Source organism: Ornithodoros turicata, chromosome 3, assembly GCF_037126465.1.
Source record: "Ornithodoros turicata isolate Travis chromosome 3, ASM3712646v1, whole genome shotgun sequence".
In the NCBI taxonomy this organism is placed as follows: Eukaryota; Metazoa; Arthropoda; class Arachnida; order Ixodida; family Argasidae; genus Ornithodoros; species Ornithodoros turicata.
In genome coordinates, this window is record NC_088203.1 from 27,599,374 (window position 1) to 27,612,314 (window position 12,941).

The 12,941-nt window shown below is 45.7% G+C and overlaps 2 protein-coding genes across 5 annotated transcripts in view; one reads left to right on the forward strand and one right to left on the reverse strand.

Annotated features, from left to right (window-relative positions):
* The window catches only part of LOC135388331 (GRIP1-associated protein 1-like), a 56,640-nt gene extending 46,827 nt beyond the window's left edge, over positions 1-9,813 (reverse strand). For all 4 annotated transcript variants that reach the window (XM_064617814.1, XM_064617813.1, XM_064617815.1 and 1 more), the window contains exons 1-7: positions 9,712-9,813; positions 9,352-9,418; positions 8,843-8,904; positions 8,533-8,667; positions 4,811-4,967; positions 4,703-4,718; positions 4,463-4,548 (exon numbers count right to left, since the gene is read on the reverse strand). In XM_064617814.1, coding sequence (XP_064473884.1) covers positions 4,463-4,548; positions 4,703-4,718; positions 4,811-4,967; positions 8,533-8,667; positions 8,843-8,904; positions 9,352-9,418; positions 9,712-9,753 — 565 coding nt within the window. In that variant the 5' untranslated portion in view covers positions 9,754-9,813. The remainder of the gene's footprint in view (positions 1-4,462; positions 4,549-4,702; positions 4,719-4,810; positions 4,968-8,532; positions 8,668-8,842; positions 8,905-9,351; positions 9,419-9,711) is intronic.
* A 23-nt stretch (positions 9,814-9,836) lies between these two features.
* On the forward strand, positions 9,837-12,732 carry LOC135388332 (mucolipin-3-like). Its single transcript, XM_064617816.1, has one exon. It carries the CDS (start codon positions 9,954-9,956, stop codon positions 11,793-11,795), a length of 1,842 nt encoding a protein of 613 aa, XP_064473886.1. The 5' UTR covers positions 9,837-9,953; the 3' UTR covers positions 11,796-12,732.
* The last annotated feature ends 209 nt before the right edge of the window (positions 12,733-12,941 follow it).

A 12,941-nucleotide genomic window follows, 5' to 3' on the forward strand; every position in this document is an offset into this window, starting at 1 on the left:
TACAGCAGAGGCATACTCCAACTGAGGCCAGACTAATGTGATGTAAGCCAGCTGTTTAATGTTAGGGGGAGCAGACGAGAGATGCCGTTTCAAATATCCTAAGGCGCGGTTAGCTTTGTTAACGATGGAGCTTACGTGGACGTTCCAAGAAAGATCGTGGGTATACATGACGTCGTTGTTGTGCAAATCGAAACTATGCACCCACGTGGTCCTGCAGGGTGTGCGCGCTCCAGGTCGCCCACAAATGGCTGAGAGGACTGGACATTGATGACGTAAGCCCGCTTCGAAAGGATGTATCCGGTGGTCACACACCACTACTTTAGCGCGGTAACTGTGCTCCCAGTGCACTGAATACGGTTAAAAGTAAGTGGACGTGTGTATGATAGCGAGGGATTATGAGAACAGTTTCCGAGAGAGTACTCTGAATTTGCGAAAATCATTTCATGGTCCCTTTCATTATGCGCACTGGTCTTGCTTCACTCCTGTGTGGTTGTGGGGATTCACTGTCTCCTGGGTGCCAGGAATACAGCGGAACAATGTGCGAGCACACGCCCAATATTTTGTACGGCGTTACGAAACGAAGCTCATTTCCAACATCACAACCAGTAAAAGTGCAGTGCCCACGTGCCAGTAGGCGGAGCTTTTTTACTTACAACAACGCTTCCTTCGGACGCTTCAGAAACATTGCAAGAGCTTACTTATTTTTCAATATGCGTGTCTTCGACTAAGACTATCGTCGAGTATTGGAAATACTGAAATGTCAACCTCAGCTTCAAGCGGGGATGTCAATGATGTTACTGCGACAGACATATTCAGCAGAGGGGAAGACTCAGATTCACCAATGATTGATACTAATGTGACGTCGCTATTTCACGCTTTAGCAGCGCTAGCGTCAAAGTAGTCTTTGGCACCCACAACATAAAAAAACGTAAAAATGACAGCAGCAACGAGGATGATGCCGACGTACCCCCATCTGCAGCAGCGATTCCTGCTGCGGTTAGAGCAACACTGATTGCAACGATAGTTAAGACCCTGGTTTTCTGCTGTAGCAACACAGACTTGTAAATTCCGCGAGTTTCTGCGGCAAGCAGTCAACAGCTGCTTCAAATGGGAAACACTTTATTTTCTTGGCTAATGCGAGAACAAAAATATTTTATAAAATTACAGATTGAAAGCACAGTTGTGGCTCAGCATTACATACATGATATCTTGTGTTCTCCTCTGAGAAAGACAAAGGTCAGTCACCTGCCATCGTTTTATACCTGCTGAAAGATCTTTCAGCATCTACAGAGTTTATAGAAACTTTATAGGAAGGAGCACATGCCCTGGAATATAGGTATGCATGCCCTGTGGAAGTTACAGGACACCTTTTTTGTTTTCCGGATGTAGGCATTATTTAAGAGTCTTTAAAGGCAACCTCCCAGACATCAAATCAAAATCCCCCACTGCCACCACTAAACTGCACACGGGAGGGACGCCGCCCCTTCCTCAGGCGAAGTATGCACAATAAACTTTGGCTAACATTATCTTAAGCTATGCTACAATCTGTCTGTGCTGGTCCTGCAGCATGGGCAGTTTTGTAAAGCAGGCTTCACCCCATGCAAGGAAGTTTCAGGTGAAGCCCACCTTCGGGAAGTGTCGTTTGTATAGATGGGTTGCACCTAGGGTTGCCACCAGGCCGGTATTATACCGGCACGGCCGGTTATTTGCTCGCTGTGCCGGTTGCCGGTAGGAAGGTGATACCGGCAGCCTTTTGCCGGTATTTGTGGCTCAAGACCCTTCATAGGGGCTCCTGCGGGCTTTCAATTCAACATTCCACCATAGCTTGAATAAACCTGGAGCACAGACCCAACTCCGCAGTCACCAGTCGTTTTCTAAGCAATTTATTATTATTATTATTATCGTTATTCATTAATTATTCATAGTTAAAATTATATATAAAATATATAACATAATTATCATTGTTATTCTTGTGTTCGGATGGGATAAGATCAGTGGCTGTGCAAAGCTGTTGGTGGTTGTGTCGAGCCAGCTAGAACTAAGGCCGTATACAAACATCATGAGATTCCCGCCTGCAAAGGTTTGTCTGCGTCGATGCGTTTTTCAAAGTAAGTGGCAGACCAGTCCGATTGCTCCAATACAATCGAGTGTAGCGTTCATGCATGTTTATTGCAATTTCTAACATAAATGATCCTGCCACATACAGGATTATCTTGAGCGAGCACGCTCACTCTTTCTCTCTCTGTGCTCATCCACCCCTCGCCCACTTTCCCTTTCCCGCGAGCCTTTCCTCCTTTCCCTCTATTCCACCTCCTCTCCCTCGGCCGGTATTTTTCACTACGAAAGGTGGCAACCCTAGTTGCACCGGCTCTAAAGAAAGAGGGAAAAAGCACTGGGAATGCTATGGTGTGACGTCACGTGCAAGCCACGTATTCAGCGATTAGTCGAAAATTCAGAAATCTGAATGCTGGGTATTCGATTTGCGAATGAAATACTTTGAGTGATTGATATCTCATTCGAATTCGAGAACGCGAATATCTGCATGCCCCTAAAAATAAGGGATTCCGTGAAATTCCATGACAAACTAAGGATTTTGCGGTATTTTGCGGAACCACAGAAAACCCGGGGCCTTAGGGCCACGATACCTTAGAACGCAAGGCATCATGCATGTAATGCTGAGCCACACAAGTGCTGTGAATCTGATTTTTCATAAAATATTTTTTGTTCCCACATTACCCAAGAAAATAAAGCGATTCCCGTTTCAGGCAGCCGTTGCCTGCTTGCTGCAAGACGGTGCCGCAGAATTTTGGATTTATCACAGCAGAAAAGGTCTAGCTGAGGAAAGCTCTAAGGAAAGGTCTAACATCAGGCCATGTCCTGGCCAAATATAAATGAAATAAAAAGGGGCCTTTTCAAGAAACAGACACTCAAAATCCGCGTTTTTTTTAAATATACCGTAAGATTTGCTGTTTCAGCAGATACCTGTAGTGGGCACACGCGCGATATATATATCAGATGATAGAGCATTAAAAGCTGAGTGACGTGATACCAAATATGGTAGTGAGGAATATCTACAGTCAGAGAAATCACGCGTCGAAGTTGGAACAAAACTGCACGAAAGAGCATGTTCGCCATTTTTTATATCACAGAGTGTTGCTCCTGCGCGCCAAAATTTGCGCTCGGACTGCTGGCCTGTAGGCACACTCAAGTGTAAAAAAATGTCACTGCAGTATCTTTTAAGACTCTGGAAATATACGCATGCAAACACAGCATAACTGAAACACTCGAATTCAGGGCCGAATTTTCTCGATATTTTTGCGCGAAAACTATTCCGTAGAAATTATTCATTTTACCGCTGTTGTTCACCATGCACGATGAGGTTCTAAATATTAAAAAAATATAATGAAAATGCAGGAGGTCGACGGGACCTCCCTGCCTGAACTCACGTGAAACCGGCCTTAAAGGTGCATTAAAGTGGTATCTAACATGGCCCAAAACTGCCGTCATCTTGTAAAGCAGTATGTGAAAAGCATTCCCACAAAATATTTCTGTCCAAAGTTGTATCACCACGGTGCAATTAATTTGGAAAATCGCTGCCGCGGTGGCAGGCCAGAGCGCTCCAACTGCAGACCACACCCACTCTAGTGTGACGTTCGTGGTAGAGAGCCCCTCATTCGTTCGTAGGAAAAACCGTCTGCTATGAACATTGCGAACTGCTTCTTGTTGACTTGATTATTTATTTGATTTATATCACGTTTTCTTAAAAAAAAAAAGCCTATACGCAGCCTGAGAAAATAAGATTACGATCACAAGAGTAATATATCCGTGGCTTCTGTGCAATCTCAGAATTCACAGCAGCAGAAAGCTAGCGATGGCAGCGGTATTGTGGCGCCACCTGTTAGCCACTGAGCCAACTGCGTGGTGAAAACTGTCGGACAGGCTGCACACTGTCGAGAAGCACGGGGTTTTTGTTGTACAAACGCAGTTAATTTCGGGTTCTCGTTCTTCCCGTGGTGCCTGCGGTCCCAAAAAATCGTGGTTGTGTCGTGGACAGCCTTCAAACCCTCCGTTTCGGACATCACGAAGCCGGAGAACGCATGGCGTCTCCGAAGCGGTAGCAGACGCTCCGGCCTGGCCGATGTTGCTCACCTCGATCATGTGATCCCAAGTCCAATGAGGAGCGTCCTCACCACTTGCGTCACATAGTGACGTGTGTGGTGGCGCTCATGAGGTGCCTATGGTGAAGGCGAAGGAGGGTGTTTCGCGCGCGGGAGGTTCGGGGAGCTATTGCAGGCGTCCCAATTTAGCTACGATTGCACTAATTGTGGGAAAACTGTTTTCGGCCGCCTAACATTCCATACTGACCAAAAACAGAAACAAAGTTGTGGGCCTCTAGACTGCTCCTTTAATGAGATTTTACTGTATCTACGGTACAGTTGCAATACCATTCAACAGTACCAACCTAGAGGGCTGATGGACTCGGACAGACCGTCTTCACCATCCACTCGCAATGGATGGTCCAGGGCTGGGATTCGACCTCCATGTTCCCTGATAATTAATAGATGGGTAGTAATCATACACGTGCACAGTGCGCTGCCACGCAGGATTGGGCTACATTTGGACAAGTTTCACTGACAAACTACCAACAGCAATTGTTCTCCAGTGTTAAAGGGGAACGAGCAGCAAGATAAAACTAACTCACTTGTCGCCACGCAGTTCTGTAAAATACAAGAAGGCAAAACAAGTGAAATGGGAGTCCATATAGATATGCATGCTGTGAGCCTTTGAACCTTCGTACAATATCGCCCACCTGAAATTGATTTTTGCAAGGCAGAGTTCTCTGCCTGGAGCCTCCACAACTCTTCTTGACGGGCATCACCTGCTGCAGATTCGGAGCTCCGTCTGCGTGTCGATGTTCCCTCCAGTTCTTCTATCTTTTTCATCAAGTTTTCATTTTGTGTGACGACCTGTATCGCAATGTTTGTGTTAGCTGGATAAAAGAGGGAGAAACACTGCTTGCAAAGTAACTGCTACATGGCGTAGACGCCACTGCTGCCAAACACTGCTTGCAAAGCACGGAATGGTGAAGGAAAGGGAAGTATGACAAAAGATTGCCCAATGTGATGATGATGCCTATCTTCACAGCTTCTGTAGGCAACTTCCATGGGAACTTATGTACAATGCACCCTCCAATGTATGGCTTAAAGGGATGGTCTCACAGACAATAGAAGACTCAGAAACATCAATTATACTATATATTGTACTCACAAATACAATTGGCACTCAATTAGAGAAGTTACATTCAGATCAATAAAGTATTTTTGACAAATTTGCAGAAATATAGTGCAATTGCAGACATTGAATGTTGAGCATGTTGAACGTCTCACTCTCACAAAAATCACAAGAAATGCACCATCATTAAGGCCCCGGTTTTCCACAAAAACTCGTGGAATCCTTCGTTTGACACAGAATTTCGCGGAATCCTTGGTTTTGCACGGAAGTTCGCAGAAATTTGAGTCGGTCGAAGGATGCGATGTAGATGGTTACGATGACGTGCAGCGTCTCAAAAAAAGTATTGCACGCTCATGCAAAAGACCATCAGATAAATGCGTGTATTGTGCATGCTCCCAATGCTCCGACTGACAGAACTTATGTTGACAACAGTCATGCGTGCGTGACCCAATCTAACTACTTTTGTTTCGCATGGACAGCCCGTGTACCTTGTGCCGCATGTTCCCAATACATATTGCCACACTTCCTGTTGGATAACGACGGTAACACGCAGCCGACGTATTCACACGAGCGACATTCTCCGCGGAAGCGGAAGACGCAAAAAACGTCATAGCTTGCTGAGCACGAGCGCTCAATATCCAGTGTTTATGTACAGCCACAAGATATTCTGTAGCAGACGACAGGAGAAACGCTCACGGTGTCGTCTGCTAAGTGTGCAGTACGCCACTCCCGATATTCCGCACCGTGTGAACGCTCAACGTAACATGGGACGGAACTCCATATCTGTGAGCAGTGTTTTTGTATCTTCTTCCACAAGAATCGTCTGCAAGGATGTCACTCGTGTGAATACACAGTAAGGCCAAGGACAATCAGCACTTTGTGAACTTTCCTGAGCAATCTGTCTATGGCACGAGCCACCTACGCTGCGCATGCTAGGACTGACGGCCAAACCTTGACGATGTGCACGGTCCGTTCTCGATTGTTCCCTGCTGGGCAGGGGAGGATCCAGACCCTCGGCTTGTCGGGTATAAAGTGACTGTAAGCCCCAAGTCGGGGCATTCAAAGAGTCAAGTGCTAGTGCTCAAGCTCGTGTGTGCATCTCAGCAAGAGCTCAAGTATTCTACCCGTTGCACAGCGGTATTTGGCAAAAAGGTTGCAAGACTACCAAGGGCAGCTGAGTGACAGCAAGTTGCTTCCCTCAAGGTGTTCAATGCCATGTTTGCATTACGGGACTATCTGAAAGTCGCATCCGATGGATAATGATGTTGCCCTAATGGGGCAGGAAGGAGTAGAAGAGGAAGAAGCTATCCACCTGGAAGGAAAGCTAAAAAAGAGGCATGCCGCAGCCAGCTCAGAAAGCACAGGAGATCCTTGAAAACAGTGAGAGCTAGCAATTCCTCAAAAGCATGAGGGCCTTGGACCCCCTACTCTTGTCACATGAACTCACCGAATTCAAGGACATTCCAGCCATTGAAACAGAAGGTTCAAACCTCCTAGCAGAAAGGCTACTTTATCTGCAGACAGCCAAGGACCTGAAGTCTGTGGATCATGACTTGGCTCCATTGAGTCTAAGCAGATCAGCCCACCTCCACAAGCCATCAACATAATTCGGTTTTGGAACGGAATGAGGGTGATTGCTCCAAATTTAGCGTCTATTGCGATCAAGTATTTGTCAATTCCTATAAACTCTGTCAATGCTGGAAGCTCTTTCAGCAGGTACAAAATGATTGTAGGCAGCAGACAGCATCCTCAGTCACAGGGAAACACACTAAATAATGTAATGCTGAGCCACAACATCGCTTTGAATCTGTAATTTTATAAAATATGTTTTGTTCTGACATTATCCAAGGAAATAAAGTGTGTCCGTTTCAAGCAGTCATTAACTCCTTGCCGCAGAAGGTCGCGGAATCTACAGGTCGGTGCAGCAGAATTTTGAATTTGCTGCAGCAGAAAACTGGGGGGCCTAAACCACCATTGACACCTACTGGTGGGTGTACAGGCAATATAGCACACTGCAATCAGGATCACATACACATCACTCTGAATATTTAGAAAGTGAAGTTTTAGGGTTTAGCCAGATTCTTCCCCAAATTTGCACCCCGAATTGGAGGTTGCCCCCTTTAAGGTGAAACCCAATTTTTACCTGGCAAACTGCCCTTACTGGGGCATCTCTCGAAATGCACTAACTTACTTGTTTGGCAGCAAATGCGGAAACATCCCCGTTTGTACCAAACCACTACAGTTAGTTTGAGTAACTGAGCCTGATTTCTCCCCGAATTTAGCAGATTGGATGTTTTTTCATCCAAATTCGCATGAATGTAGTGTAGATGTTAATTTACTTAAGTGTTACCCCGCAAATTTAGAAAAAAATATTTCCCAAAAACTTCAGGCTCTAAATACGATGTGTCTGTAGGCTTTTTATCTTCCAAGGTTGCATCGAACCTCAGCAAAACAGTAGTGTTTGTTTATGCTGAGTCATCCTTCACCTTTCAAATGAAGAAGTTAAAGGAGTAAGGAAATTTAAAAGTTTGCGTCTCTTTGCGTCTCTAAAAGTCTCTTTTGTCGACTCTCACCCGATCATTTGGGGAGGCGTAGTTCATGCTATTGTTGAAGGCACGGCTCGTAGGCAGCAGCCTAGCTCTTATTAATTTTATTTCCTTATTTAATAACCACAGACTGTGGGAACTGTATGGCGTTAGTTAAAAAGAAAATATTTCTCAAGTACACCTGCAGGGTCTGAACCCATGCTGGGCAGTATGGCCAGCATGGCACAAACGAAACCACATCGTGCCATCAGGAGTCATGTGGCAATTCCACTCTCGTTGGCTAGAACGCCAGCTGGAGTTTTCTGGAGGCACCAAAACACACCCCAGCTGTGACATCACTGCAGACCCATCCGCCAGTAAGGCAGTCCAGGAGTGGTCACACGCTTACGAGAACTGATGACTTGGTTTCATTTTTTGGCTTCAGAGTGCAGCTTCGGAACTACTTGAATATATTCGGTTCAGAAAAGACATGGCTTTGATTTGAATTCAGGATTCCATGTCATATTTGAAATTCGAATTGAACACACAATTATTTAGCTCAGAATTAAAAAAATCTGAGTACGTGTTGAGTCCCAAACACAAAAAAATCAGGGGAATATGGCCGGATCTGGATGGGCAAATGGCTGGATGGGCTATGGATATCCACCAGCTAGACACAGTTCTCTCAAGAATACAACAATATTGGAAAGCATTACACTTTACATATAACTCCCATACGGACCCAAACACAAATGGGAAATAAGTAAATACTTACTGCAGAAAGCTCCTGAATGAGAGTTTCATTTTGAAGACGAAACTCGTCTTCTTGGCTCTGCAGCTTGCGCTGAAGAATTCCATTGTCTGATAACAGCTTCTCTATCTCTTTGGCCTTCTTGCTACGGCTCAGAGTCTGAGAATAATTTGAACACTGTGTATTTGAGTATTGCTTGAACTCGAGAAAGTACATTGCAACAAAAAATTTGACAGATGTGATTTTTCCTGCTGTCCGCCAAGACAGCTGCCATGCTAAAAGAAAGAATGCTAGAGGAAATTTCTTAAGCTTATTATAGAGACCATGAACATGCCTGGTTGAGTTTTGACAGCTCCTTCCTGTGCTCCTCGAGATGGTGCTTCACGGTAAAGAGCTCTGCAATAACAGGAAACAGGTATTACAACACTCACAAGCCTTGGGAGACAGTCATGATCACACGTTGTTGACATAGAAGACACCATTTTTTGTCCAAATGGGCGCCATGTTTAAACCAACTGCTTCCCTTCGCGGCAGGGGTGAGCATGATTATAATAAGCGGTACAAGAGCCCTGTCCCTATGAACAAAGCAGTATCCACCTTGGAACAACTCCCAAGCACAAACCAACAACATTCCAATGTAGCTATGCAAAAATACAGTGACATATGATGGAGTACGCATGAGACAATCGCAGTAGAAACGAAAGATGCCTACCGTATGCTATCTCGTTATGAATTTACTTCAGTTACATGATGTCAACAATAACAGACACCAACAGTGTGCTATTTGAACATAAAAGGTGATTACTTTCTGTTAAGTTACTCGCTGAAGCCAAAAGCAAATACCTTGTTGTTGCCGTTTGCAAGTTTCGTCCAAGTTGTAGTTCGTGCTTCGCAGTTCAAGAAGCTGCGTCTATTTGATAAAGAAAAAAAAAAAATAGCACACATATGTCACTTTCTTGGCGGCTAGTATCAATGTCACACAAGAAAATATGCCTTTCCGGCACATAATGCGCACCTTTCTAGAAAAAATGAACCAAAACAGAACCTTGACGAGCACTAGTCAAGTACGGGTAAACAGCAACAAGAATTAGAGCCCCGTGCACAGCTCAGACGAAACACACCATAAAGTGAGATAATTTCTGTGACGTGCCTTAAGGAATTCATGTTATATAAAAATTGAGAACAACAGCAGGTTTAACTTACCTGTAAGCGCTGGAACTCATCGTCAGACAGCGTAGCCGCCATCTTCACATCTTTGGTGCAGGTGGCGCCACAAGTGATTTTCTTGTTTTTGTTTTCACCGGATGTGAAATACACGAACAGAGAAGAAAACGCTCATGTGACTTCCGGAAGGCAGCACGAAAGCGAAATGATGTGTGTGGTGATGTGAACGCAGTTGGTGGTAAATGGCTCGTGAAGCCTACGCCCACTAAAAGGATTGTAAAATGTCAGCCAACATCCAAACGTCGCATCGCTCTGTCTGCAGACCTGCTTGTGCACACTTAGAAGACGAAAGGAACATCGACCTTCTAGACCATGCTACCACCTCACGTTCCACGGAGGATAGTTACAGTGACCATGGAAACGGAGATACAGATCATTTACCGAAGAATCCTGCTTATGAAGACATCCCGACGCAAGAGCGCATGAGAAGAAAACTTCGCTTCTTTTTCATGAACCCCATCGAGAAATACCAGGCCAAGGGCAGGGTCCCATGGAAGCTGACAATCCAAGTCACGAAGATAGTGCTGGTTACCGCGCAGCTGGTTTTGTTTGGTACGGACAGCTATTCCTACCAGCAGCAACACAGGGACACGACAATCGCTCTGCACCACATATTCCTCAGCGGTTGGGACAGCGTGCGCGAGGTTGCCGCGTACCCTCCAGCTGCTGGACCGTACGCGGTGTACACCAAGAGAGAATTTTACGACCACGTTAACCAAGTCGTGAAAATGTACTCAAACATTACAACGTCAGCGATCGGATCTTTCGGGTACGATTCACCTCAAGGTTCGCTTGTCCCCATGAGGATCTGCAAGAAATTCTATCGAACGGGTTATGTCTGGCCTTTCAACGATACGTTGATATTCGACAACCACGCTGTGAGGAAATGCTTGCCAATCGACGGGTTTCCAGCGAACGATCCGCGCTGGAAGAACTTTCGCATTGACCAGTACCTGGGAGAGCACAACTTCAGCATCATCTTTCAGAGGCTCATTGAAGTTAAACTAAAATTTACGCTCAAAACCGTTTTTCTGAAGAGCCTGAGCAAATACGACATGCCCGACTGCTACAGCTACAACGTCTCTATCGTGTACAACAATAAGGCACACGATGGGCAGCTTTTAATCTCGCTGGAAATGGTTTCTACCAAATTAGCGTGCCATACAAACGTCCTGTCCTCGACCTCAAACCGGTTCGAGTACGGCTGTCGTCAAGCCGTCAACGCAATTGTCATCTTAAATTGCATCTCATCGCTCTTGCTGTGCACAAGATCGTTAATGCGCGGCCAAAAACTTCGAAAGAAGACTGTGCTATTTTTCGAAACTGTGCTCCACAAGAAGCTGACCTGGTCCGATAAACTCGAATTTGTGGACTTCTGGTACGTGATGATAATCGTAAACGACGTCCTCATTGTTGTGGGATCGTGCTTCAAGATCCAACTCGAACAGCAGATCATCGACGGCCAGCAGTACAATCTGTGCTCGACGCTCCTGGGCATGGGAAACCTGCTGGTGTGGGCCGGGGTGTTGAGGTACCTCGGGTTTTTCAAGAAGTACAACATCCTCATCCTGACCATGCGGCGCGCCTTGCCCAACATCCTCCGGTTCCTGCTGTGTGCCGTCCTCCTGTACGCCGGGTTCTGCTTCTGCGGCTGGGTCGTCCTCGGGCCGCACCACATCAAGTTCCGCTCGCTGAGCATGACGTCCGAGTGCCTGTTTGCGCTCATGAACGGCGATGACATGTTTGCCACCTTCGCCATCTTGGACCCAGACAGCGTTATCATCTGGTGGTTCTCCAGGTTCTATCTCTACCTGTTCCTGATACTGTTCATATACTGCGTCATCAGCCTGTTCCTGTCTGTCATCATGGACTCCTACGAGACCATCAGGGAGATCCACGAGCACGGGATGCCGCCGGGCGACCTGCAGACATTCATCTCCGAGTGCAGCGATCACGCGTCCAGCGGTGCGTTCAGGAATGACGACAAGCGGAAGAAGCAGAGGACTTTTGGGGACTACTTCTTCTTTTTTCGGAGGGTGAGGAGCGGGTACACGGCTATATGAAACGGGGGTGGACTAGTAGAAAAGCGGAAAAAATGGGGTAGCTGCTGAAAAACTGCAGCCTCAGAACAGGAACGTGGAACAGTGCTGTTACCCATGGCTGAGCGCTGTGCGCCGTGTCGAGGACCAAAACCGTTCCCGGACCAAATCCGTTGTGCAACGTTAGGCCGTACGTTGCACAACGTTAGTCGAGTTTCTTCGCTGTGGACCAATACCGCTTTTGCCGTCTTTGTGTGCCCAGAACACGAAACGGTGCGACATCTCAGGTAATTTCTGTGGACGTTATTGTAGACGAGCACTCGTACGTGTACATTAGTATTTAAAGAGATGCACAGATTTATAGAGATGCAAATACTTCCACACAGGTTTTATTTTTTGTGTCTGAACACGTTACTGAACGTAGGTTCCCTGTTATCTGTTGGCTGCTTGCATTGTGGTTGAGAGCAGCTCTAAATTCTATTCTTTCAAGCAAGTGTACTGTGGAGTATGTAACTCTCAGAGTCACTGTTCAAATACTCTAAATATATATATATATATATATAAGTGTACATAAGCCATACATACATACATCAATGTCAATATCTGCCTGAAGCGAAACACGATATACTGAGGCATAAAGCGGCGCTATATATTTACACGTTTCATGCCGCAGCTTGAAAAAGTGTAAAGAGTACAAGTAGCAGGCTAGCATAAAATGAACAAACTATCATCTTGTATGCATCTGTTCACTTTCTTAATATTAGTCGCACCATGTTTTGCAAAGCAGAGTGTGTACAGATCGGCTGCTGTACATTGCTGTCGTTATGTTGCAGCAGGATCAAACTCTACCTTTTTGTACAGTGTGTCTGACTTTTCTGACTCAGCAGCTATGCATTTCGTTTCAACACACAGATATTGTTGCAAGCAATAAAGTGAGCTCTACAGTTCACGAAGGTTCCGATACAGGGAAGTAAAACCGGTTGGGATGATTTCTTCAGATGAAACCATGCCTCATGATGGAACAGCACAAGTTTTTTCGCTGTGAGCCAGATGTTTTCTGCACTGAAATGCTACAAGCGTGTAATATCACAAGGGGTGCCGATAATACAGGCGTAACTTCGGAGACAGAACAGGGTAACAGAAAAAATTTAGGGGCTCCCACCTGAGGAT

Bases quoted from the DNA above. Each gene is read 5' to 3' on its own strand.
- LOC135388332 (XM_064617816.1), top strand. From the start codon at position 9,954: ATGTCAGCCAACATCCAAACGTCGCATCGCTCTGTCTGCAGACCTGCT.